Genomic DNA, 27137 nt, shown 5'->3' on the forward strand with positions numbered 1-27137 from the left:
ATAGATGTACTTGCAGAAGCAATAGAAAAAAAGATCCATGAACCAAATCAATCCAATGCCACATCGGCATTTGATTCCTGGGACAATTTAATCAATGACATAGCTGAAAACTTTAGTGCAGTCCAGACTAAAACTATTAACAAACAGGCTGATTCAGTAAAGTCCGCGGGAGAGCGGGCGAACAGGCCATTCGCCTGTGCGCACGATGCAGTATTTAAATTAGGTCCGGCGGTAGAAACGGGCAAAAGGAGGCGCTAGGGACACTAGAACGTCCCTAGCGCCTCCTTTTGGACCGGAGCGGCGGCTGTCAGCGGGTTTGACAGCCGACGCTCAATTTTGCCGGCGTCGGTTCTCAAGCCTGCTGACAGCTACGGGCTAGGAAACCAGACGCCTGCAAATTTGAGTGTCCGGTTTTCGACCCGACAGCCACCAGCCAACTTCAAATTTATTTATTTATTTATTTTACTTTTTTTACCCTTTGGGACCTCCGACTTAATATCGCCATGATATTAAGTCGGAGGGTGCACAGAAAAGCAGTTTTTACTGCTTTTCTGTGCACTTTCCTGGTTTCCGAAGAAATTAGTGCCTGGCTGCACATTTTACTTACAGAATCGCGCGGCCATACCTAATAGCGCCCTCAACATGCATTTGCATGTTGAGGGCGCTATTAGGTTCGGCGGGTTGGATGTGTGTTTTCCGCCCCTTACTGAATAAGGGGTAAGGGAAAACGCGCGTCCAATGACGCCTGATCGGCCTGATAGAAAGGAATAACTCCAAACACAAGAAGCCATGGTACAATGAAGAATTAAGAAGCACTAAACAAAACCTAAGAAAATTAGAGAAACAATGGTGGAAAATTCCATCTGCTGAATCCCTAGGAAAATATAGATCTTTCCTCACAAACTACCAAACTTTAATCAATAAAGTAAACAAATTCATGGAGTTATATTTAATTCAAAACTGCTCTTCGAGACTGTAAAAAATTAAATTAAAGACTCGTCATCTTCCATCTTGAGAAACAACTTTACAAAGAACTCGTGCAATGAATACGCCACCGCACTCATAGACAAAATCAAAAAGTTGAAAAAACAATTCTCTTTCAATGCTCCAACAAAAACACCAGAAGATTCAAATGACATAGTTACTCTGTCGAATGTGGACCATTTATCGAAACTGGAAATCAGTCAAATCATTGCTCAAACTAAACCTGCTACTCACCCACATGACCCAATTCCAGCTAGTTCCTTGAAACAAATATACCACGTTATCACTCCGACAATCACAACCATAACACAGGTCTACATCAATTTTGCTGACTACAAGATAACATGTGATCTTTATGTATTTTAGTGTGCGTAATCCAAAAATCACATCTGTTTCCTCCAGTAAGGTCCGGTTTTTCTGCAACACGCTGTCTACTCATAAACTCTTATAGCAATAACGTAACATAATTATTTAGATATGCAAAAAGATAATTAATGCACAGAAAGACATGCTGAATATGCAATCGGTATAACCAATAGGAAGACTGCTTATTAAACAGTTTAAAACTGCTGCCGTCAGCATTTTATGGCTATATAAGTAGCGTGAAAACCAACGGCAGCATTCAGTCATTCAAGAGGCTTAGAAGTCGCAGCAAATTTAACTCTGTTAAATCTGTTTTTGTTGAATATGTCATCCAACACTCGAATAGTTCGTGGACGGTGCTGGAATGATCCTGATATATTCTGTTACGTTTGTGGTTGTTTTACAACACCCAAACAAAGGACAAATATATCTGACTTTGTACGAAAAGCTTATCATGCATATTTCAGGGTTAAACTGGGTGACCAGGACAAACTTTGGGCACCACATAAAGTGTGCAGGACATGTGTTGAAAACCTGAGACAGTGGACTAAAGGTCAGAGAAAAAGTCTCAGCTTCGGAGTTCCAATGGTGTGGTGAGAGCCGCAAAACCATGTTGATGACTGCTACTTCTGCATGGTAATTATTACATATATCAACATCAGAGGAACACTCGGCAAGATTATAATGCCACCATAATTTTATTTAATTCACAGTTCTTTATACATACATTAATTACCCCTAAACGTGGACCATATGCACATATATTCTGGTAAGTGAGTTTGCTTTTACAAATGAGTTAGTAGTAGGTATATTGTGATAATGGTGATTGAGGTTTAAAAATTGGGTGTTTATTTTTCAGAAAATTTTGGCGGTAAGATCCGCTCGTGATATAATGAAGTATATCGGGAAAAGCACATTGTGATAAAGACGTTGGTTATATTTTGGAAGGAGGACATATATAATAACGCTGCTTTGGTGGTAGAAAAGAATTTGATACAAATTGATAGAGAGAGATACAATAACTATATGGATGGTAAGCATTTATTCTGATGCTATTAAATTTAGGATTGGTTCTGTGAGAAGGGTTTAATGGGTAATACATAATTTCTTTAATAAAATATATTTTTTGTATGTATTATAGTTACAACGGAGTATGGGACCATTTTGCATCTCCATTGAATTGACAGAATATATGCTTTGGAAACTAATACATCACAAGAAGCATTGAAGAAAATATACTTCAAAAAATTCTCGTAATGGTTTATGTGATAATCTGGGGGATAAATAATAAATATATTGAATTTACAATTCCACAGTATACAAAGTAAAAAATTTTTTCCCTGAGGAAGCCTGTTAAGTCAGGCGAAACGAGAAGTCTCGTCGGGAGCAACATAAAAAATTGTTAGTGGATTTTTTGAAGACAATAGTTTCAGAAAGCTATATTTGGTGATTGTTTTTATATGTATGTTTATTATAGCATAATAATGTTGTATAGGGATATATAGATGCACTGAATATGTACTTTATGAATGAGTGGTGTGAATGGTATGAGTATAAATGTGATATGGTGTAACATGTTTTATTGAAATTTTATATATGTGCATATGGTCCACGTTTAGGGGTAATTAATGTATGTATAAAGAACTGTGAATTAAATAAAATTATGGTGGCATTATAATCTTGCCGAGTGTTCCTCTGATGTTGATATATGATCTATATTTTGAACAGAGGTTGTTCTGCACAATTTTTGTGTACCTGTTGTGGTAATTATTACAGGCATGAACACAAAGACAAAATCTTCTATCCAGTACCCAAATCTCCCCTCAGCTATAAGACACAAACATGATGGCAAAATACTGCTGGTGTTTACAGCGTAACAGCCCTGATCATAACTATTCCAGAGCATCCAAAAAGAGGAAATTTCTCCCTAACAATTAAAATTTACACAACTATTGCTCTCTTGGTTAGACGATAGACTCTTTTTTTGCATGAAACAAATATATTACATGCTATCACTTCTTCAGAATTTATTATCTTTGATATTCGACTTATAATCTTTAATCAAACATTTCTTATTTGTGGAAAAATTTGACATATTGCATATTTTTTTACTTCATATTTGGAATCAGCACCTTTCATTTGGGTAAAAACAGCAAAAATAATTAGGTCAGCAGAAAACTTTTTTTCAAATGTAGACCAGTGTAATTAATCATTCACTGTCAGAAGGAATTATACACATGAATTAAAACAAGCAGTAATAAAAATGATCCTAAAAATAATTTCTGATCTATTAGTTAAAATTTGTAAGCTATCATTAAAATCATCCATTGTACCTGAAGACTGGAGGTGGCCAATGTAACCCTGATATTAAAAAAGAGTTCCAGGGGCGATCTGGGAAAGTATAGACCAGTGAGCCTGACTTCAGTGCCGGCAAAAATAGAGGAAACTATTCTAAAGATCAAAATCATAGAGCGTATAGAAAGACATGGTTTAATGGAACACAGTCAGCATGGGATTTACCCAAGGGAAGTCTTTGTTATTGTTTGGGCTAGTTGTGGGTGGATCCTTGGGCCGGTGGCAGATGACCATGCCCCCAGGGGAAGATCCCGAGAGGGACCACCGGTCAGGTTCAGAGTTTGGAGACAGACACACACTAGTTCTTTTATTAAACAGTATATTGAACCACCAGAGGTGGCAGTAGTGAGCTGGAAGTGCCTGGCAGGGCTGTAGTCCCTCAGATACTGGAACAGCGATCCCAGGATGGGCAGAGCTGTAGAGAAACTAAGTATAGTGAGTAGGCAGGATATGCAGAGCTCAGGAACAGAACCTTGATGTTAACACTCACACAATAGTCGCTTGAAGCAGCCCAGGAGCTGGAATGGATTAGGCCCTCGAGGAGCGAGTACCTGGTTCCAGGGAAAGCTCTGAGAGAAGGATGGTAACTCACTGGTGTTGTAGGCAACGATGACTTCCTGACCGAAGTGGCATTCAGAAGCAGGTCCGAGAACGTGGGCCCTCGAGGAGCGAGTACCAGTTCCAGACTGCGACCTGAAAGGCAAAAGAGAAACGAGGCCCCTGAGGAGCGGGTACCCCTGGTAAGTCTGAGGAGGCAGAGTAGCTAGGAGTGTAAGAAAACCTTTCCTTTCCATTCCTTTCCTTGCTAACTCGATTAGTTAGCGAATTCAGAGACCTTAAATATCCGGTGCAGATGACGTCATCTCAGGGGGACGCCTCTCAGGTTCGCGCCACTGCTGGTACTTGAATCTGGGCCGCGCCACGTGCGTGCCCTTAGGCTTCTGGGAAATATGGCGGAGTGCAGCGTCTTGCCGGTCCGGGGACGCCAGAGGAGGGCGGCAAGATGACGCCGTGGCGGCCAAACATCCAACAAGCAAAGAGGGAGTCGCCACAGAGGTAAGGTGGGCGGGGTGGAGCCGTAGGGGCAGCAACGGTCACAACAGTACCCCCCTTCAAAGGGCAATTTCCTCTTCGGGAAACCAGGCTTGGGTTTAGAAGGATGCGCGATGTGGAAATGACGAAGCATCTCTTTATCCAGGATATTGGGCTGAGGCTCCCAAGAGTTTTCTTCGGGGCCAAACCCTTCCCATTTCAGAAGGTATTCAAAAGTATTGCCTCTTTTACGAACATCCAGAATCTCTTTGACTTTGAATTCTAAGTCGTCTTCTGCATTGATGACAGGTGGGTCTTGAGATTTGGAAGAGAATTCGCTGAGAATAAGCGGTTTCAGAAGTGAAACATGGGTGGGGTGGAGACATCGGGCAGCGATGGTCGCAACAGTCTTGCCTCACAAATCTGCTTCTTTTTTTGAAGGAGTGAATAAACATGTGGATAAAGGTGAACCGGTAGATGTAGTGTATTTGGATTTTTAGAAGGTGTTTGACAAAGTCCCTCATGAGAGGCTTCTAAGAAAACTAAAAAGTCATGGGATAGGAGATGATGTTCTTTTGTGGATTACAAATTGGTTAAAAGACAGGAAACAGAAAGTAGGATTAAATGGTAAATTTTCTCAGTGGAAAAGGGTAAACAGTGGAGTGCCTCAGGGATCTGTACCTGGACTGGTGCTTTTCAATATATTTATAAATGATCTAGAAAGGAATGCGATCAGTGAGGTTATCAAATTTGCAGCTGATACAAAATTATTCAGTATAGTTAAATCACAAGCGGATTGTAATATATTGCAGAAGTACCTTGCGAGATAAGTTCTTGGAGGAGAAGTCCATTACCTGCTATTAATTAAGTTGACTTAGAAAATAGTCACTGCTATTACTAGCAACGGTAACATGAAATAGACTTAGTTTTTGGGTACTTGCCAGGTTCTTATGGCCTGGATTGGCCACTGTTGGAAACAGGATATTGGACTTGATGGACCCTTGGTCTGACCCAGTATGGCATTTTCTTATGTTCTTAATCAGGCAAGCGGTATAATTGCCTGCTTTCACAATTGTGCTGTTAAGGAAAAAGTGATGGGTGCTGCCAGGAAACACAGATCTGTGATATGGAAAGGCCATAAGATTGAAATCTTTCAAGACTTGGCAATTACCACTATACAAAAAAGGCGTGAGTTCAGGGCAGTGGTGCAAGCGCTGCAGGACCAAAACTTTCGCTATCGTTGGCTGTTCCCTTTCAGACTCAGCTTTACCATCAATGGCATCACATCCTGGGTCCAAAAAGTGACAGAAGCTGAGGACATCCTACGAGCGGCGGGCTTCCTGACTGAGAACAGACAGACCACAGCGGCAGGGACTTCCGGGATTCCACCCCAACGTGAATACCCAAAATGGCAAAGAGTGCCCAAAGGCGGGAAAAGACTACACAGACATTCAGGGGGATCCACTGCCTCTAAAGGCCCAGGATGAGGCGAAGGGACAATTCCGAGGTTTTAGCAAGATCTTGTGGAATTCAGGTCCACGCAGAGGGTACAAAGGTGAAAATCAGCTTTATCAGTTTAGGTTATATGTTATGTGAATTTCACTGTTATACGATCAAGAGGTCATAAGATTGTTCATGTATGACCAGATAAGGAGAGGGGGTGGGGAGGTGAGGGGGGGGACTTGCTCGGTGATGACATCACTCTCCAAGGGAGAGACCCACAGATGTGACAGTGGGTCGAGTGGGAAGTGGGAAGGGAGAGGGCGAAAGGGGGGGGGACACGGATCTGCTCCAATCGTCACGGAACTCGGACAGACGAGCTGTGGAGTGGGGTAAAAAGAGGAAGTTACGGCAGATTGTCCTTTCAGGATACACTAATGTTGAGACAAGGGGGTATGGTTTGAGAGGTGGTACAAACTTTATTACCTATATAGATGGCTAGTTTTAAAAATAGTTTCCATAAACACCAAAGGACTGAATACTCCGATGAAAAGGAAAACCTTTTCCCATGATATGAAAACCCAGAAGGCAGGCATTGTGTTTTGCCAGGAGATGCATCTGGCTAAAAGGTTTGAGAAACTTTTATCTTCAAAAGACTAGTCCCATTACTATCATGATGCTGCCACTAAGGGGGGGGGGGGGATATTGTGGGGCGGGTATATTGTTCTCTAATCACATCACAGTGGAAGTGGGCACGGTCCTAAGGGATGTAAAAGGCTGATATATTTTGCTGAAGGTGACAATACAAAATATACTGTATACGTTGGCTAATATATATGCCCCCACAAGCGACCATGTCAAACTCACACAAATTTTAGAGAGACAATATATGTAGTTCGTACAAAATTTATTGAAAATACCCACATATCTATATAGACAATTAAAACTAAGCTAGCACACTCACACATTCATACCATCAAGTTAAAAACATGTTTTTTTGAGATGTAATTTTTAGAAATTAACATATGCTCGTATCGCAATTCAGTTTCATATATGCTTATAAATTATCACTGTAATATATCACATATATCATATGTCTCCACAATCACTTAGTCAGGATCATCTGCTCATTATGTCCGACAAAAGATGATACAAGATCTCTTCGTTTCACCCCTTTCACTAGGGGCTTCCTCAGGGACTGATGTTTTTCAAATACTCTTAACTATGCTGATACACTGAAAAAAGACATGTAAACAGCTATCAATGAGTTACAATAAAGTGAGACAATGAAAATATTATTACCACAAAATACATTTTTAACTATACTCCCTTAAATAAATTTAAGATGGGTAAGTAATAAAGAAATCAACACAGGTGCGATGCACCTTATTCATGTTAATACCTTCTTTTCACTCATGCTTTTAACTCTAAAGTCTGATGGAACATTTATAAATACAAAACCCAATTTTACTCCTAAACCCACACTGAACCCATCTAGGTGACACCCAGAATCTAATTCATAAAGCGACTCATACCTACCCGGAAATTAATGAACTTATTTTGCTTATTCAAAACATCCTTTAGAATCCATATTACACAGCGTTCCCTTCTTTTTACTGAAGACGTGTTCTAAAATGCGTATTATACAGCGTTTCCTTCAGCGATTATAACGCATTTAAACCTTCCAATTCAAGCACATCTTTTATGGAACCGCCGACCTGCATTCTCAAATAAACATATTCTGCAACAATATAAACATAAAGGCTCCCATTAAAGATTGAAACCAAACAAACCTTTAACCGCAGCTTTCCATGCGTAGCACCCCACTGAAAGTTTCCAATACTCACGTCTGATCGGAAGTGACGTCACACGTCGTCACCCGCTGAAATGTGAGATTGGAAAAAGCTGAAAAACTTTATATAAAGGAAACACTTACCACTTCGTCAATTAACGCAATTACCTCCCTGGTAACCAAAGTATCACCACAGATCATTCTCAATTATATCATATATCAAATATCAAAAGAAAGCACTCCACTCTATGGGTCCATTCAATCCAGTCGGAGCAATAGTGCGCCAACTAAAAATAAACCGCTGTTCAATCCTTCTTAACATCAAAGACAAGTCTCCTCCATATTTAAGAGTGTCTTGTTTGATCACAAAAAACCGAATGTCATCCACAGTATGATTTTTTTCTGCCCAATGGTTCACCAAAGGGGCATGTTCACGTAACGCTTTGATGCGACTCCGATGCTCAATGATACGACAGCGAATAGGACGCACTGTTTGCCCTACATAAATTAAATTGCAAGGACAAATAATGGCGTACACCACGCCACTAGTATTGCAGTCAAAGATCTTAGGGATCCGATAAGGATATCTTAAATGCGGATGATAAAAAAACTGACACTGGAGAGTAAGAGAACACACAGAGCAGGAACCGCACGGGACTTGTCCGTGAGGAAGATTTAAATCCCCAAAATCTTTACGACCCTTAAGTTTGTCATATAGCGATTGACGCTTTTTGATCGCAAATATGGGGTAAATTGTCCCTATTGGAATACAACGCACGTTTATATGCTCTTTTAATCACTGATTTGGTATACCCTCGAGCAATAAACCTTTCCTGTAATTGAGACGCCTGAATCGGCAGCCTTGCGCGCACCGATCCTGGATTTTAGCAGATACGCGCGGCTACGCGCGAATCTACTAAAATCCAGCGTACGTTTGTTTGCGACTGGTGCGCCAACAAAAGTACGCGAACGCGCATTTTTTGTAAATCTACCCCTTACTGTTTAATTCTACTCTGTTTCCTATCTTTTATCCAGTTTGCAATCCACAAAAGGATATGGCCTCCTATCCCATTACTTTTTAGTTTTCTTAGAAGCCTCTCATGAAGGACTTTGTCAAATGCCTTCTGAAAATCCAAATACCCCAAATCTACTGGTTCACCTTTTCCACATGTTTATTCACCCCTTGAAAAAAATGTAGCTGATTTGTAAGGCAAGACTTCCCTTGGGTAAATCCATGCTCATTGTGTCCCTTTAAACCAGTTCTATCTAAATGTTTTGTGATTTTATTCTTTATAGCAGTTTCCTTGATTTTTCCCAGCATTGAAGTCAGGCTCACCGGTCTATTTCATTTTTTTTTTCATTTCATTTATTAAAATTTATTGATCGCCTACCACAAAAAGGCCTAGGCAATTTACAGCATTAACATACATGATTAAAACATAAAAATAATAAATACAATACCACACAATTTACATATATTTCACATAGACAAAAATAACCAGTCTCATGTAAACAAAGTAAATAATCAGTCACCCACAATATGTAACAGGCTTCTCACATCTATAGAGGTATTTATTCTGCTAACAGCAATCTAGAATATGTTGTATGCACGATGGATAAGGTGCTCTTTCAATAACTGTCTGAACTTTTTTGCATCATCCAAAGACCTGAGCTCAAATGGAATAAGATTCCATTGTGTTGGCGCAGCAATGGAAAAAGAGGTCTCACAAGTACTATATAAATGAGCATGTTGAACAGAAGGAACTTCTAGTAAATTTAATTGAGAGGAGCGTAGACATCTTAATGGTTTATAAATGCGTAGAAGAGCATTTAGCCAGTAAGAGAGATCTGAAGTTAACAACTTAAAACAATCATAACTGTTTTATAAGTGATGCGTTCAGTTATTGATAGCCAATTCAGATTATACAAAACTGGAGAAATATGCTCACAACGCTTTATAGTTTCCCGGATCACCCCTGGAGCACTTTTTAAATATTGGGGTTACATTGGCTACCTTTCAGTCTTCAGGAACAGCAGATGATTTTAATGATAGGTTACAAATTAATTGTATTAGGTTTGAAATTTCATTTTTGCATTCTTCAGAACCCTGGGGTGTATACCATCCGGTCTAGGTGATTTACTACGCTTCAGTTTGTCAATTTGGCCTACTACATCTTCCAGGTTCACTGCGATTTTGTTCAGTTCATCTGAATCATCACCCTTGAAAATTGTCTCCGAAATGGGTATTTCCCCAACATCCTCTTCAGTAACCACCAAAGCAAAGAATTAATTTAGTTTTTCCGCAATGGTCTTATCGTCTCTAAGTGCCCCTTTAACCCCTCGATCATCCAACCGACTCCCTCGTAGCCTTTCTGATTTGAATATATTTTTTAAAGTTTTTATTATGAGTTTTTGCTCTATGGCCAACTTATTTTCAAATTATCTCTTAGTCTGTCTTATCAATGTTTTACATTTAACTTGCCAGTGCTTATGCTTTATCCTATTTTCTTCTGATGGATCCTTCTTCCAATTTTTGAATGAAGATCTTTTGGCTAAAATAGTCTCCTTCATCTCACTTTTTAACCATGCCGGCAATCGTTTGCCCTTCCTTAATGTGTGGAATACATGGCAATTTTTAGGTTCTTTTGTAAAGCATTTTTTGTGCATGGAAAATGTGATTTGTGCACAAACTTGTTTTTCTATATGTTAAGCCTTTTCTGTGCACATGTTTTCTGGTGTGTATGAATTTTTTAACTCCTGATGCATTAATATACCATAAGGGATTGAAAAAAAATGAGCTTTTGTATTAGGAAACTGTGTGGTGAATTTCAACGCACATTTTTAACGACCAGCTTTTTGCATTGGCCTGTAGATTTTGAGCCCTCTAGAGACATGAAAATACTTACTGTATGTAATGCACTTTGAAGTGCCAGAAAGATGGAATAAAATACAGCATTACAGAATATAATGCAATATTACAAAATATAATTTACATTGCTCTGAATAGGCTTGAACCTGATGCAATTTTTATGCATTCTTTACAATTAAATACCGCAGAAATGCCTCATGCATAGTGATACAGCTTACACAAATAATACAAGAAAAATACTATAATGTTGGTGAAATTTGGAAACCATTTCTAGAACAGACTAGCAGGATGGAAATTTTTGACCTAGCTCCTCTACACCAAAATTTTCAGAATGAATATATTGGAGGAATTTTTACTTTTTAAATTTGTCATTTGTAATTTTATTTACTAATGCAAACTTTATTTGCAACATGCTGGGAAGGGTAAGAAGTGTTCATTTTTTTTATGTATCGGTTAAGTTTTACTGAAATTTTTATTTTAGAATTGCTCTTGTATAAACACTCAAAATATAAAAGAAGAGATAAAATATCATGTGCCAGGAACCATAAAAAATCTTAACCTGAAAAAAAGTTGAAAAGGGGATTTATAGTCAGCCTCACACCATAAATACTCAAAGTCACTTTCTGCTCCAACCCTATATTCCCAGCCTATTAAGTCTGAAATCATTCCAGAACTACTTTTATGTTGTAACAAAATCACTGGTAAAGCATGAAATATATTGAATGCAAAGTGTACAGAGAAGGGCAACCAAAATGATAAGGAGAATGGAACAGCTCCCCTATGAGGAAAGACTAAAGAGATTAGGACTTTTCAGCTTGGAGAAGAGACAGCTGAGGGGGGATATGATAGAGGTGTTTAAAATCATGAGAGGTCTAGAACGGGTAGATGTGAATCGGTTATTTACTCTTTCGGATAGTAGAAAGACTAGGGGGCACTCCATGAAGTTAGCATGGGGCATATTTAAAACTAATGGGAGAAAGTTATTTTTCAACACACAAACTCTGGAATTTCAAATCACAAACTCTGGAATTTGTTGCCAGAGGATGTGGTTAGTGCAGTTAGTGTAGCTGTGTTTAAAAAAGGATTGGATAAGTTCTTAGAGAAGAAGTCCATTACCTGCTATTAATTAAGTTGACTTAGAAAATAGCCACTGCTATTACTAGCAACAGTAACATGGAATAGACTTAGTTTTTGGGTACTTGCCAGGTTCTTATGGCCTGGGTTGGCCACTTTGGAAACAGGATGCTGAGCTTGATGGACCCTTGGTCTGACCCAGTATGGCATGTTCTTATGTTGAAAGAGAAAGAGGTTAAGAGATTGTGGTTAAAATAATTATTGGACTATTTTCTGGTTAGTACTTGTCTGTTTGTACCTCGAGTTATAATGAATGGTGTTTCTTGTGATTCAAGATTTGGCAATACTCTTTACCTGTTATAATAAATTATGCTATCAAATCATTGAAGCTGAATTCAAATGATGCTTTAAGCTGCCTTAAACATTTAGAAAATATGGGCTAAAATTATATATATATATATATATATATATATATATATATATATATTATTATGCCATTAAGCGTGGCATAGGGGAATGTCTCAAACTGTGCAACATACAACTGCTGCACCCCCTATTACACTGAGCACTGATTAACCCAAATCCTACATGTATAGATGACTGAGGACAGTTTCAGGGAAAGAGTTTATAACAAAAACAAAATGCAAAAAACTAATGTAGGCTTGATAAGGAAACAACACAGTGTAACTTATAAAGATAAACTATTGAGGTGACTGAGGAATAAAATGCACTGTATCAAGAAAAGGTTTCCCTCGCCCCGATCGCTGCTTTAAAACCCTCGAAAATTACTACTGCGTGCAATAAAGCAGACAAGCATTTCCGATCACGGTTAGATGCAGCTATAGACGAACCCCTCTTTGCAATGATAAAATCCGAAGAAGCTTGCGAAGAAAAATGGCAATTCCTCATCAGGACAACTTTCCTATTTCCTACAAGCATCCAGCGAAGCACATACAGCACGTCGGCGTGCAGGAATCCACCAGTAACGGAACCGACACGCTTCCCCTCCTCTGCCGGCCACACCGTTCAGTATAGCTCGGGTTCCGGGGGGGGGGAAGCCTTTTAGCAGCGCACCCGAAGAAAAGCCGGAAGAGAAAGGAGGGGGCGGGCTCGCAGCATGGCCGGGCCGGCACTGCTGCGGGACCTGCTGAGCCCGGGCGCCGAGCCGCCCTCCTGGAAGGAGGACGAAGTGTGCGTGGTGGGCGTCTTCGGCAAGACGGCGCTGCAGCCGGCCTCCGAGAAGCAGGCGCTGGTGAACGCTCTCTGCGACCGGCAAGTCTTCCCGCTGCTGCCCGGACGGGAACCCCCGGAGCCGCAGCCTCCCCGCGACTACAACCTGCTGCAGGCGCACTACAGCCCGGACAGCCGCGTGCTCTACCTGCTGCTCAGCTCCGCCTGTGACCAGGAGCGGCTGGCGCGCGCCTGCGCCGCCCTCAGCCCTGGCTGCCCGCACGCGGAGGCGCACGAGGCCTGGAAGGCGGAGGAGAAGCTGCACTGCCTGCATCTGCTCTACCTCTTCTCCGTCTGCCACGTTCTGGTCCTCGTGCACCCCACGTGCGCCTTCGATGCCACCTACGACAAGCTCTTCCGTGCGCTCGACGCCCTGCGCCAGAAAGCGCTGCCCACCCTCAAGGCTGCCCTGCGTGACCTGGGCGTGGGCAAGGAGTGGAAGCTGCATGCCCGGCCCTGCCCTCCCCGCCTGCTGTTCGTCTTTCAGCTCAATGGCGCCCTGCGGCTGGAGGGCGGCAAGGGTGCGGAGCCTGGGGGAGGTGGTGGGGCCGGTGCCGAGCGGCCCAAGAAGCACAGCCCCAAGCGCAGGTTGCAGCACGCCCTGGAGGACCAGATCTACCGCATCTTCCGTAAGAGCCGTGTGCTCACCAACCAGAGCATCAATTGTCTCTTCACCGTGCCCGCCAACCAGGCCTTTGTCTTCATCGTGCCCAGCCAGGACGAGGACCCTGTTGGAATGCTGCTGGAGCAGGTGAGGCAGAACTGCACCCTGCGGGAGAGCGAGAGCCCACTGCCAGTCTCGGGCCCACGGCGCTATCAGATGATGAGGCAAAGCCGGCGGCTCTCCTTCAGCGTGGAGGCCAGCCTGGCAGCGGCCTCGGTGGGTGGTGGGGGCCAGCTGGTGGACTGCACCCTCCGAGAATTCCTCTTCCAGCATGTGGAGCTGGTGCTGAGCAAGAAGGGCTTTGACGACAGTGTGGGCCGCAACCCACAGCCCTCCCATTTCGAGCTGCCCACCTACCAGAAGTGGAGCTCGGTAGCTCTGAAGCTTTTCGAAGTGGTGATTGAGAACAAGGAGGAAGACTTGGTGTCTTACCCTGGAGAACTAACCTCCAAAATCATGGGCAGCATGAAGGTCCTGGAGGCCTTTTTGGACGTCGACACCAAGTTCTCGGAAAACCGGTGCCAGAAGGCCCTCCCTATGGCCCACAGCGCTTACCAGTCCAACCTGCCACATAATTATACCACCACCGTCCATAAAAACCAGCTGGCCCAAGCCCTGCGTGTGTACAGTCAGCATGCCCGAGGGCCTGCCTTTCAGAAATATGCCATTCATCTCAATGAAGATTGCTACAAATTCTGGAGCAGTGGGCATCAGCTCTGTGAGGAGAGGAGCTTAACTGACCAGCACTGTGTACATAAGTTCCATTTGCTTCCAAAGTCAGGTGACTGATTTTTCACATGTTCTATTTTTAATTCAGAGAACTTAACCATTTTGTTTTATAATTGTTAGCATGATAGTAGAGCTGATGCTGCAGGATCCCTGTGACCTGTCTGATTTTCCTGTTCCTCGGGGTGCCTAACAACGCTAAGGTGATCATGCTCATATCTGCAGGAGAGTTACAATCAATTACTATAATGCTCTTAACTGAGATCTCTCCTGTTGTAACCCAGCCTGGAGAGCAGGGGATTGTTGTCTGTCATGCTAGAGGAAGAAACCCCTTTAAACCAGTTGTAAACTGGAAAGGGTTGGTCGGTAACCGGAAGTGGAACCTTTTCCTCCCTATAAATTCCCTTCCTTTTGTAGCTTTGAGCACTGACCAGCTCAAACCCTCCCTGATCCCTCGCTCGAGTTTGTCCGAGTCCAGTTCCAGACTTTTGATGTCAGTGGAGCACTTGAGTTTCCTCTCCTCTCGGGAGCAAACCTCTTCCCTTTCCCTCCCTACCTGCCTTGGCAGGTGCTTGAGCCTTCTGCCTCCTATTCCCCTTCCTGCTCTCAGGTCTATTCCTTGGAGCTGTTTCCCTCCTTTATCTTCACTGCCTTTCTGGCAGCTAGTGATAATTACAGTCCACCGATTTATCCTTTCACCCCTAATTATTATGAGGAGGTCAAGGTCTGTGTCTTGTAAGTTAAATCATCTTAATACCCTGAGGAGTCTGAGGAACACATAGTTTGTACCTTGTTTTTGTGTGTCTTTTCCCATATCCTACCACCCTCAACTCATGACCTCTGCTGGCTGACCAAAGACAAGCATTAAAGATGGCTCCTGGGAGACTTGCAGCTTGATAGGGAACCTTGAGCTATTCAGTTTTCAAATGGGGCAAAGTTGATGAAAGGATGATTTGTAGTGCTACATGGAACCCCTTCTTCAGGCCATCATTCTGCTTGCCTTTCCAATTCCCCCTCCAAAACCAACCACCCAACACAACAGGAACTCTTTTAGAAGTAAAAGGACAACACAGTAACATAGTAATGATGGCAGATAAAGACCAAATAGTCCATCTGGTCTACTCAGAAATTTGCTTATGGTAGTAACTGCTGCTCCATGCAAGTTACCTCCATGTGTTCTATTAAAGATAGTAACTACCACGCCGGGCAGGACACCCCCATGTTTTCTGTTAAGGATAGTAACTACCACTCCGTGCAGGATACCCCCATGCTTTCTGTTAAGGATAGTAACTGCCACTCCGTGCAGGTTACCCCCATGCTTTCTGTTAAGGATAGTAACTGCCATTCCGTGCAGGTTACCCCCATGCTTTCTGTTAAGGATAGTAACTGCCACTCCGTGCAGGATACCCCTATGCTTTCTGTTAAGGGTAGTAACTGCCACTCCGTGCAGGTTACCCCCATGCTTTCTGTTAAGGATAGTAACTGCCACTCCGTGCAGGATACCCCCATGCTTTCTGCTAAGGGTAGTAACTGCTGCTCTGTGCAGATTACAACCAAGCCTTCTGTTAAGGGTAGTAACTGCCGCTTCATGCAGGTTACCCCCATGCTTTTTGTTAAGGATAGTAACTGCCCCTCTGTGAAGTTACCCCCAAGCATTCTGTTAAGGGTAGTAACTGCCACTCCGTGCAGATACCCCATGCGTTTGGTTAAGGGTAGTAACCACTGTTCCGTGCAAGTTACCCCCATGCAATCTGTTACTACTATTGCAATGTGTGGTGCCGAGGAAGCCAGCTGTGAGCTAAGTGACTGGATTGAACAAAGGTTTGAGTGGCGAGCTAGTTCAAATGTTAAGGCCAAATGTTTTTGTAGATCAGACATACCTCATTTCCGCTTCATGACTGTATTGCAATTATGCCAGGCCTTTAAATTTAGGTGCTGTAGATCCGTGCTCTTACAGAGTAAGCTGGTTGGTGGATACCGGTGTCATCGGGCCCCGATTCATTTCTGGGTGGGAGCTGTGCCTCTCGAGTACTGGACTTGGTCGTGAATGGCACGGGGTTTGTCATTGATGTATATGGTTTCATCAAATGTTTTGCAGTGCTAAGTTTACCATGTGGATCCTTTTTTAAAGCAGAAAAGGATCAGCTGGAAAAAGGGTTTTGCATATTTCTGAAGAACCCTCAAGGTCAAAATTGAAAATAGTGCTTTGTGTGCTTGAATTTATAAGGCCACTTATTTAAACTGAAGGAGTAGATGGATTTTTATTTTCTCCTCTCTTTTTCTATGATTCCATTATGATTTACTTTCACGTACAGTCAACAAATGTACAATGACCTTTTTTTTTTTTTAAACAGGAGAAAAAACTGAGCCAGAGAGAAATCCTCCAGTATTATACCACAACAGTCGTGCTCGATCAACAGGCAGCTGTAACTGCGGACGCAAGCAGGCACCCCGCGATGACCCTTTTGATATTAAGAGTGCTAATTATGATTTTTATCAGGTAATTAAGTTATTTGGCACAGCCTATAAAGTAGCTTTACTTGTAGCGTAAGAAAAGAGGCTAGCGATAAGATTTTCCGTAGGGTAAGCTATGATCACGAAGCACACAGACTGTAGCAAAAAGACCCATATGATGATAATTTTACAGCAAAATTATTTGTGACTTTCCAGGGTTCTCTGTGATTATTCTCAGGACAGAGGGTTTTTTTTTAATTGATCCTGTAAGAAATGGAATAGACTTGGCATTTAATATTTTAGGTTGGGCAAAGATGAGCATGCTTCATGTAACTTGTCTCCCTGCAGCTGCTCGTTACGGAGCTACAAAGGGCCTGATTCATGAAGGTTTTCTGTCATAGACACACACCATGGTAGAAGAACCTTAGTAAATCAAGCCCATGGTATGTGGTCCTCTGAGACAGAGCTAGATAGGACACATGCCATCTAGAGCTTTTCATTAAATATTCGAACTTGAGTATTAATCTAGAGTACTTTAGATCTAGATGGTGCTGTGGATTTTTAGTGCAGTCAATTACATCTAAAAAGACACTTAAACCTGGAACACTATGCTGAGAAGAATTACGAGTTTGTGAATGCAATGCCCAAAAACGTAATGCCTGCTTTGTGTTTTCCGCAGCTGTTAGAGGAGAAGTGTTGTGGTAAACTGGACCACATCAACTTTCCAATATTTCAGCCCAGCACCCCAGACCCAGCCCCTGCCAAGAACGAAGCACCGATTGCCCCCCAGGAAGGGGAAGTCGAGAAGCTTAAAGAGAAAGAGCCACACACTCCGGGGGAGAGCACCAGCCTGAGTCTGGCCCTGAGTTTGGGGCAGTCCACAGACAGCCTAGGCACGTTTTCCGCTGATCCCCAGGCCGGCGGGGATAATCCGGAGGCTCATGGTCAGGGAGGAGACGCAAAGAATGAGAAACGGCTGAGCTTGCTGGATCGCCAGGCCTCCACCGTGGAGTATCTCCCCGGCATGCTGCACTCGAACTGTCCTAAAGATCTCTTGCCCAAATTCTCCAGCTGGTCCTTGGTAAAACTGGGCCCCGCCAAGGCTTACAACTTCCACACCGGCCTAGATCAGCTGGGCTTCATTCCAGGAACCAATTACCTGATGCCGTGGGACATTGTGATTAGGACGAGGTCCGAGGACGAGGGAGATCTGGACACTAATTCCTGGCCTGCCCCTAACAAAGCCATTCCTGGCAAAAGAACTGCCATAGTCATGGGGAGAGGGAGGAGGAGAGACGACATTGCTCGGGCGTTTGTCGGCTTTGAGTATGAAGACTCCCGTGGTCGCAGGTTTATGTGTTCTGGACCGGATAAGATAATGAAGGTGATGGGCAGCGGGCCAAAGGAATCTGCCGTGAAAGCCCTCAACACAGACATGCCCTTGTACATTCTGTCACCGTCACAGGGGAGAGGACTTAAGCCGCACTACGCACAGCTGATAAGACTCTTTGTTGTGGTGCCCGACGCACCTTTACAGATGACGCTCACGCCTCAGGTATTAAATGCGAGCTAAGCTTACCGTCGCATCTTGCAGTTCTCTGGCACGCTTTCTTGTGAAAAGATTCTTGCCATAAGCAAGTAGGTAGAGGGATGCAGTCCTGTTCACAATGGCAGGTTAAAAGATAACCTGTAACTAGTAGAAACCAGCAGATCTAAAGAACTTAATTTCTGTGTCTGCCCAGTGGTTCTACATTCAATCGTCCTCACATGCAGTTCTTTGCCACACACCACTCCGAGTAATTAGGTGCCACCCTTCTAATGTAGGAAGGTCATGTTCCTGTCTACGTCCTCTAGAGCCCCCCCCCCACACCCCCTTCACAAACTTTGAGGCCCTGCCTGAAGCTATTTCTGAGTATAAACGGGGGGATACACACAGTCACCAGTATGGCCTCATAAGCCTTTCTTCAGACGTAACGGAGAAGCGTTACCCTGGTGTACCAAGAGCTTCCCATTTCAGGTGAGATAATGTTGCGATGGCAAAACCAGTAAAGCCAGGAACATGCCAACCAAAAGTAAAATTGGGGAGGGGAGAGTAAAGGAAAACTTAACGTTGTGTGTGTGGTGTTTGATAGAATTAACGAAAAACACATTTAAAGAGGCGATGCAGGACAGAACGCATGGGCAGCATTGCTGCTAGCTGTGGCATGTTTTATTTTTTTAAATAAAGCCTGATTGCGGCGGGATGCAGTCGGACGTTCATAAAATATAACATGAACGAAATCTTTAAAATACAGATGATTAGTAAAACTGAAATGATGGCTTCCTAGCGTGTAGCCAGATGGACTCAGGACCAGTGGGGTATAGTGCTCTTCTGCTAGCGGATGGGAGATGGAGTCAGATTTCAAAGCTGACGTCACTCTAGATATACCCCTGCAGTAACCTTAGCTCCTCAGTATTCTCTTCGAAAAGCCATTGTGGATATATCTTTGCTTAAATAACTTGATTAAACTTGATTAAAACTTGAACTGGTTTAACTAAATTTCCAAACTGGAGACCACCAGTGCACTCAACCAATTAATGCCGACACCGGACAAACTGTGGGTGTCTTGAAGTAGGGATAGGCCCTGGCTTACCTGTATTTGCTTAGTCTCGAGGTTTGCTATCCAAGGTTCTCCTTTTCTGGGGCAGCCACGGGCGGGATGCTGAGTCCATCTGTCTACACTAAGGAAAACGAAATTATCAGGTAAGTAATTTCTCCATTCCCTGTACGTACCCGGATCAGTCCAGGACAGCTGGGTTTTGCCTCCCTTCCAGCAGATGGAGACAGAGAAAAACTTTGAGAGTTGCCCCCTCTTAGACAGTCCCTGCTCCAGGGGGAGGGGGGTGGGAAGGATAAGGCCTAAAGACAGGTTAATAGGTAGGGGTTTAATTGAGGACAGGGACTGCTCTAATTGGGTAAAGCTGCAAGAAGTCAGGTTTTTGCCCCACAGCCTATATAAGACAGTGGGTTGGGGTGGGTCCTTATGTTAAGAGAGAGTGTTCCCCGCCCCCAGCCAGGTGTTTAGGGCTGCACATTATAGACCGGGTTTGAACACACACAAACCAAAGCAGCTGTCTAGGCCAGACTGGAAGAATCATGGTTTTCTTGTCTAGAGGTAGGCAGGTTTCAAAGAAGATAACATTAAACAGCTTTTTGTCCCAACGGCTTTGACCTATCATTGTCCCTATAAACGGTATTGGAACCTGTAAATAATTCAGGTTCCCATTTTTTTTTTTCATTGTAATTCTTGATTTGTCTGTTTCATTTATTTATTTCCCTTTTTCAGGTGCAGCCTGGACCCCCACCTTGCCCGATTTTCTACCCCGAGAAGCCAGAGATAGCCCTACCCCCGGACGGGCTCTGGGTTCTACGGTTCCCTTACTCCTACGTCACAGAACGTGGGCCGTACTACCCCCCCAAGGAGAACCAGCAATTGATGAGTTTCAAGGTTCTCAGAGGGGTGCTGAAAGCAGTCACACAATAAGAGACCTCGTACCAGCATTCCCTGATGCTGAGCTATTTATATTTTCTTAATTTCAGATTATGGATTTTGATCACTGTTGGTCGTTTAGTTTCGGACAGCAATCACTGCTCGATTGTTCTGCCATCTCACTGTGTCCACTGGGAGAAGGCTGCAGGTCCAAAAGTGTCAAAATTGATGATGGACACAAGTAATGTAAAGCTGCTTTTTTTTTTTTGGTTGATATAATTCTCTACAGGTAATTGGTTCTCTTGTCTGATCATCGTTTGAAGGATCGAACACTCTTCAGACGTTGTATGTAGTATCTCAGTTTATGTTCCTGAATAACCTACAGAATACACAAGTGTCTAAGCAAAATAAAAGGGTCTTTTTTTTTTTTTTTGAGAACTTTTTTTTGTCGTTTTTACACTGACAAAACAGAAAAATGCTGTGTTCTGTGATTCTTTTTATTAATAAGTTAGTGAAAAAATCAGATTAAAAATGTTTCTGGCAGAATGAGACTGGGGCTGTTGCTAATTTTGCCATATGAATAACAACACTGGCGTAATTTTGTACAGAAGATATTTAGACCGGCACCAGCTTCAGTTTGCCAGCTTCATTTTTTGTCTCACCAGCAGGGCAGGAGTGACCAAGGATCACTCCTGCCCTATGAAGAACATTGAACCTTATAAGAGAGCTTGGGGTAGGTGTAGGGGTATCAGGAGGGAGTGGGAATTTTTTTATTTTTTGGCAACAAGACTTTTTAAAAACAAAATGAAGGAAAACTAATTAAATTTTATTCATTTTTCTTTTGTTCCATAAAAAAAAAAAGAACTGAAATGGGAAATTTTGTTAAAACATCTTGTTCTTTTTCAAAGCCATGCACATCCCTAGAAAATATGCTGTTCTTAAATAATGTAGATAAAATTGGATCTCCTAATTTAGAAGTCTGGTTTTGGGTTGGCTGAGCTGCAGTGGGATGAGGGCATTAGGCTTTCTACCGAGCTAGAGGCTTTTTTTTTTTGGGTCTGGCCCATACACATTTGCTTGTCTCTGCTATTCAGGTAGGCTTTTCATTGCTTAATGGACCAAAGTTGGATAAATAGGTCATGAAATCAGTTGGCCTCATGCACTTAGCAAGCTACTATTAGGCTAACATCTCCTTTGTATCATCCTTTCCTTCACACACTTAGTGGCAGAGACACCACTTGCAACACAACAACAGGACAGCAAGCTAAATATTATGCTAAATTCCTTCTGATTGGAAGGTAACCTAGAAAAATGTTCACAAAATGTTGATCTGTTGCGAACAAATTGAATTATTTTAGACCTCTCTGCAGAATATTTACAGTGCATATCAGAAAGTATTCAGACACCCTTCCCTTTTTCCACATTTTATGTTACAGCCTTATTGTAAAACGGATAATATGCAATTTTTTTCCTTCCTCAATCTACACAAAATACCCCACAATGACAAAGCAAAATTAGGTTTGTAGAAATTTGTGCAAAATAAAAAAAACAAAAAACATGAAATATCCCATTTACATAAGAATTCAGACCTTTGCTATGACTCTCAAAATTGAGCCTAAGTGCATCCTGTTTCCATTAATCATCCTTGAGATGTTTCTTCAACCTGATTATAGTCTAGCTGTGGTAAATTCAATTGATTGGACAGGATTTGGAAAGACACACACCTGTCTGCATAAGGTCCCACAGTTGATAGTGCATGTCAGAGCAAAATCAAAGTAAAGTGAAAAGTTTAATGTGCCAATTCTGAAAGATTTTATGTAATACACAAAACCATAGTTCTTCAAATGTATGCCCCAATTCCAGGCAGTATTCCACTAGAGGAGCAGACAAACGATTGTTTTTTAGGCAACTCTTGTGCTCAGTCATATGAGTACAAATAGTCCGGGAAGTTTTGCTCATGTAAAATTTGTTACACGGACATTTGATAGTATGTATTACCCCTTTAGTCTGACAAGCAGAGGAGTGACTGAGATGAATCACAAGATCTACAGAGGCAAACTCAATTACATTTGTACAGATGGATACTGCACAAACAGCATCAGCCACAAGGAACATAACCTGATGTTAAGACAGCATGTCTCAGAGTCTCTGGTTGAAAATCGGAGTGTACAAGTCTATCCTGCAATTAGTCCTGCTTATAAATGCAAACTGTGGAAGCTCTTGAAAGGTGGGATGAAATTGTAGAAATGCCAGTGTTTCTGGATCACTTGGCAAGTAGCCCCACGTCCCAGAAACTATGAAAGTCTCCTCATAACACAAAAATGCTGTCTATGTATCGTTTCCACAGTAGTAGACAAGCAAAAGGGCCATCTGTGGTACAGGAAGTCTCAAAATCAGCCATGTACAACTTAGCCACTTCTGAAATCATTGTAGCATCCATGGCTGTGCCATATGTTTGTGGATAGAAACGGCCATCAAATGCAAAATAATTCTTACCGCTATTTCTGTCAGTTTGCGCAAAAAATGAGTAGGGATTCGATGGGGTTGCTTCCTCTAGTCAAGAAACTGCTCAATGATCTCCAGAGCTCGATTATGGGGGATGTTTGAATAAAGTGCCTCCACATCAAGGGGTAGATTTTAAGAAATTGCGCGCAGGTGTCCATGTGAGCCGCTACCTGGCGCGTGCACATGGACGCCCAATTTTATAACATGCGCGCGCAGGTGCGTGCACGTTATAAAATTGGGGGTCGGCACACGCAAGGATGTGCACAATTGTGCATCTTGTGCGCGCCGACACCCATGGCCTTGGGAGGGAATTTCCTAACTCCCTAACTTAACCTCCCTTCCCCTAACCCTCCTGCCCCCTAGCCCTATCCTAACCCCCTCCCCCGACCTTTATTTTACCTCTTGCGCCTGCCGGCAGCCTGTAGGCACACAATCCTCCTACACAGCGGCAAATGGCCTCTGGCCCGCCCCCTCCCCATCTCTTTTTTTTTAAGTCCCGGGACTTAGACACGTCCTGGGGCTTTACGCGCATCGCTGGGCCTTTGTAAAATAGGTCTGGCGCACATAACCCCACCTACGCGCGTAAGGATTTTAAAATCTGGCCCCAAGTGTGATCAAGTAGGTGACATCAGCGATGCAAGTAAATTCATCCAACAGATTAATAAAAATTGGGAATCTCTGACAAACAACATAAGAGGTACCATTGGAGCAAGAAATGTATCCACAAACTGGGAAAGCGGTTCCAATAGAGAACCCCAACCTGATACTATAGGTCTTCCCAGAAGATTATCTAGACATTTGTGAATTTTTGGTAGTAAATAGAAGACCAAAGCTATCTGGTAGCTGGATAGTAAGAATGAAGCTTCCTTTTTAGTTAAAAAACCAGCTGTTAGACCTTCCTCCACCACTGTTTTAATTACTAACTTTAGAAATGGAGTAGGGTCTTTCGGTAGAGTAGTAAGTGCTATCTGATAGCCGATGTACCTCAATGAGGTACATTTGGAGGTCCATAATAATTTTACTGTCTTTGTCTACCGGTTTGATCACCACCTCCTCACATGTCTCTAAAGTGTGGAGTGCTTGCAATTCCTCTTTAGATAAATTAAAGTTTTTTTCAGTGTGATGTCATGTAAAATGGCTGAACATCTTGTATTACTAAAGAGTGAAAAGTTTCCAGTCCTGACGGAAGCTATGTAAATGTATTCTTGATAACTGACATATCTGGAACTTGTGGACTGTCCCAGAAAACAATGTCTCAACCGCAATGATCTTATGAACCAAAAAATACATCCACCCGAGGTGTCTGGACTAAGAAAGTTCTCTAGATACTACTGAAATCTGGGTTGAAGACAGATAGAGGACAAATTTTAAAACCGAGGATTCTGCACTAGTGATCGGATGAAGTGTCTTGGTCCTAGGTCCACAAGGGGATCTGACCACTGAATTCTGATGGTTTTGTGGAATTCATGGCCTCCTCTCTGAGGCACTCTGCCGCGAGATGATAAAACGAGACAGACCTTGTGGAATATTAACTGGCAAATGAGCCTCATCTTCTCCTGAAGAATCTTCTCCAGAGAAATCAAATTTAACCTGTTTTTTCTTTACACCACCTGAGTTTGATGCTGTCCACAGCTAGACTGAACTACAAAGGTAATCACTTCATCATGTTGGAATTTGGCCAATTTGATTCAAATTGTTGATCAATATTTGATGTTCAGAAAAAACTTCGGCGGTATAGCTAGATTGGACCTGTCTGGATGCTTCTTCAATTTCAACCTTCAGAGTCTCAACACTGATTTGTGGGATATATTTGTAGAAGATGCCAATGTTTCTGGATCACTTATTTATTTATTTATTTTTATATACCGACATTCAATCTAACATATCACATCGGTTTATATTCAGGTACTGTAGGTATTTCCCTATCCCCAGAGGGCTTACAATCTAAGTTTGTACCTGAGGCAATTGACAAGTAGCCTCAATTCCCAGAAAATACGGAAGTACCCAAGTCAGGAGATCTGAAGTTCCTGAACATACCCAGATCAGTCCAGAGAAGTGGGTTGTATATCCCTACCAGCAGATGGAATCAGAGAGCAAAAGATTGAGCACTGCCATATATACAAGAGTGCTACCCGCAGTCCCTCAGTATTTCTCTGACTCCAGCAGTTGGTAGAGGTGCACTACCGGCAGTCTTAGTTATATTTGTTGTTTTCAGTGTAGTTAGAAATTTTGATTTTTTTTCTTTCTTCTTTTTCCCTCTTGTTGCTTCCTGAGGTGTTAGGCACCTTCGTGGGCCGTCCCTTGGTGGAAGCCGGGCGTCCGAGGGGTTGGGAACCCCTGACTGAGTTTTGCCCGATTCGACTTGGGGAGTAAAGACTAGGGGCTCTTAGTCTTCCTACCCCTGAAGCTGCTCCCTCGATCTCTGCTTGAGCTGGCTCCATAAAGTTCAGTTTAAAAAAAAACAAAAAACAGTGTGAATCTTGCAGGTGTCTTCCAGCTGAGGTAAGGAGTCGGCTGGGGCAGCCGGTCGGGGTTGGAGCTTCGGTTCTTCCACTCCTGGGGTGTTGGTGAAGTGAGGAGGTAAGTTTGCCATGCCCGGACCGCGTTTTCAGCACCAACGGGTGGAACAGCGCGGGTGCTGCCTCGGGGCCTTTTCGTCTGTTTACAGACAGCGCGCGCGGTGGTCCGGACTAGGCCTCTCCTCCGCAGTTTCTTGAGACTGTGTGGCTGCGCGGCCTGGCATGGCACCGCGAACTAAATCGGCTTCCTGCTGCGAGTGTGGAGCATGCGGGCAGGCCTTAAACGCAGCATCCCTTTGTTCCTCTTGCTCCTCCGAGTTAGCAGGCTCCTCAGAGTCAGGCCCCCCCCTCGCAGGGGGGGAGGGGTGAATCTCATCACGGTTCGCGGGGGGAGGAATCCCTTCCCATTTTGGGCCCCATTAGTGAGGATCCTGTTCTGGGGGCTGGGGAACTGGCGCCACTGGGGCCCCCGGATGGGGGGGGGGACACGGTCCTGGAGGCTTTTTGCCTGGAGTTTGTTCTAATCATGCATCAGGCTTTCTTAGCAAGCAGACAAACAGCAGCGAAAAGACCCGGACAGGTGGAGGATTCCGCTGAGCCGCCCCGGAAGAAGGGAAGGTCTGTAGATGCTCCGCCTCGTCCTACAGAGCGCCCTCGTCAGGTAGATGACATCATCTGGGGTTATCAGGAACCAGACCTGGATCCGTCTGGTTCCTGATAACCCGTCCGGTTCCTGATAACCCGGATCCAGACCCGGGCGCCGGGTCTGGATCCGTCCCAGCGCCTGGGACAGATCCAGACCCGAATCCTGATCTGGGGGACACGGACCACGACAATGCGGATGGGGACGACCTCCCGCCGGCGGAAGGGGATGATCGCAGTGTTGTTCGTCTTTTCAAACGTGATGAGCTGCGTCCGCTGATTCCCCAGGTGTTGGACATCCTGGGCCTTAAGGTTACCCAGGAGGAATCCAATAGTGAAGGGGTTAATCCAGTCCTTGATGGAATATGGGGACCAACAACCTCGTTCCCTCTGCCTAAGAAAATCCGCAAGCTTGTGAACCGGGAGTGGGATACTCCGGATGCGTGTTTGAAGGTTGGAAGGGCAATGGCGAAGCTCTAACCCCTATCACCAGAGGTGTTGGATCTCCTGAAGACTCTGAAGGTGGACACAGCTGTCTCGGCGGTCACAAAGAAGACCACGATACCCGTAGCGGGCTCTGCTGCGTTAAAGGACATGCAAGACCGTAAACTGGAGATTCAGTTAAAAAGGGTCTTTGAGGTGGCCGCTTTGGGTCTTCGTGCGGCAGTCTGCGCTAGTCTTATGCAGAGGGCATGCCTGTGCTGGGTTCAGGAGGCGGGCTTGAGCGCCAGCTGTGGTGGTGAGGGGATGCTACAGTTGGCCCGGTTGGAAGCAGGCATTGCGTATGGGGCGGATGCGCTGTATGATCTCATTGGCTCGGTCCATGGTGTCCGTGGTGGCAGCTCGTCGGCTTCTCTGGTTGCGGAATTGGGCTGTGGACTTATCTTCCAAATCTCAGCTTTGTAACCTTCCCTTCAAGGGCAAACTCCTTTTCGGGGAGGAGTGGATCAGCTGGTGAAGCTACTTGGGGAATCCAAGGGTAATCGATTGCTAGAGGATAGGCGATCTTCCAAGAAGG

General features: G+C 43.6%; 1 protein-coding gene across 1 annotated transcript; it reads left to right on the top strand.

Moving 5' to 3' along the window:
* Positions 1 to 12966: 12966 nt before the first annotated feature.
* SMG8 (SMG8 nonsense mediated mRNA decay factor) lies at positions 12967 to 20885 on the top strand. The gene is made up of 4 exons (XM_029612714.1): positions 12967 to 14584; positions 16884 to 17029; positions 17663 to 18538; positions 20310 to 20885. The coding sequence occupies exons 1-4, from the start codon at positions 13027 to 13029 to the stop codon at positions 20505 to 20507; spliced, it is 2778 nt and encodes a 925-aa protein (XP_029468574.1). The 5' UTR covers positions 12967 to 13026; the 3' UTR covers positions 20508 to 20885.
* The last annotated feature ends 6252 nt before the right edge of the window (positions 20886 to 27137 follow it).

The sequence above is a fragment of the Rhinatrema bivittatum genome, chromosome 8 (genome assembly GCF_901001135.1).
Source record: "Rhinatrema bivittatum chromosome 8, aRhiBiv1.1, whole genome shotgun sequence".
NCBI lineage: Eukaryota > Metazoa > Chordata > Amphibia > Gymnophiona > Rhinatrematidae > Rhinatrema > Rhinatrema bivittatum.

Bases quoted from the DNA above. Each gene is read 5' to 3' on its own strand.
- SMG8 (XM_029612714.1), top strand. From the start codon at position 13,027: ATGGCCGGGCCGGCACTGCTGCGGGACCTGCTGAGCCCGGGCGCCGAG. The intron at 14,585-16,883 runs GTGACTGATTTT...TTTTTTAAACAG, and splicing joins CCATTTGCTTCCAAAGTCAG to GAGAAAAAACTGAGCCAGAG. The intron at 17,030-17,662 runs GTAATTAAGTTA...TGTTTTCCGCAG, and splicing joins CTAATTATGATTTTTATCAG to CTGTTAGAGGAGAAGTGTTG.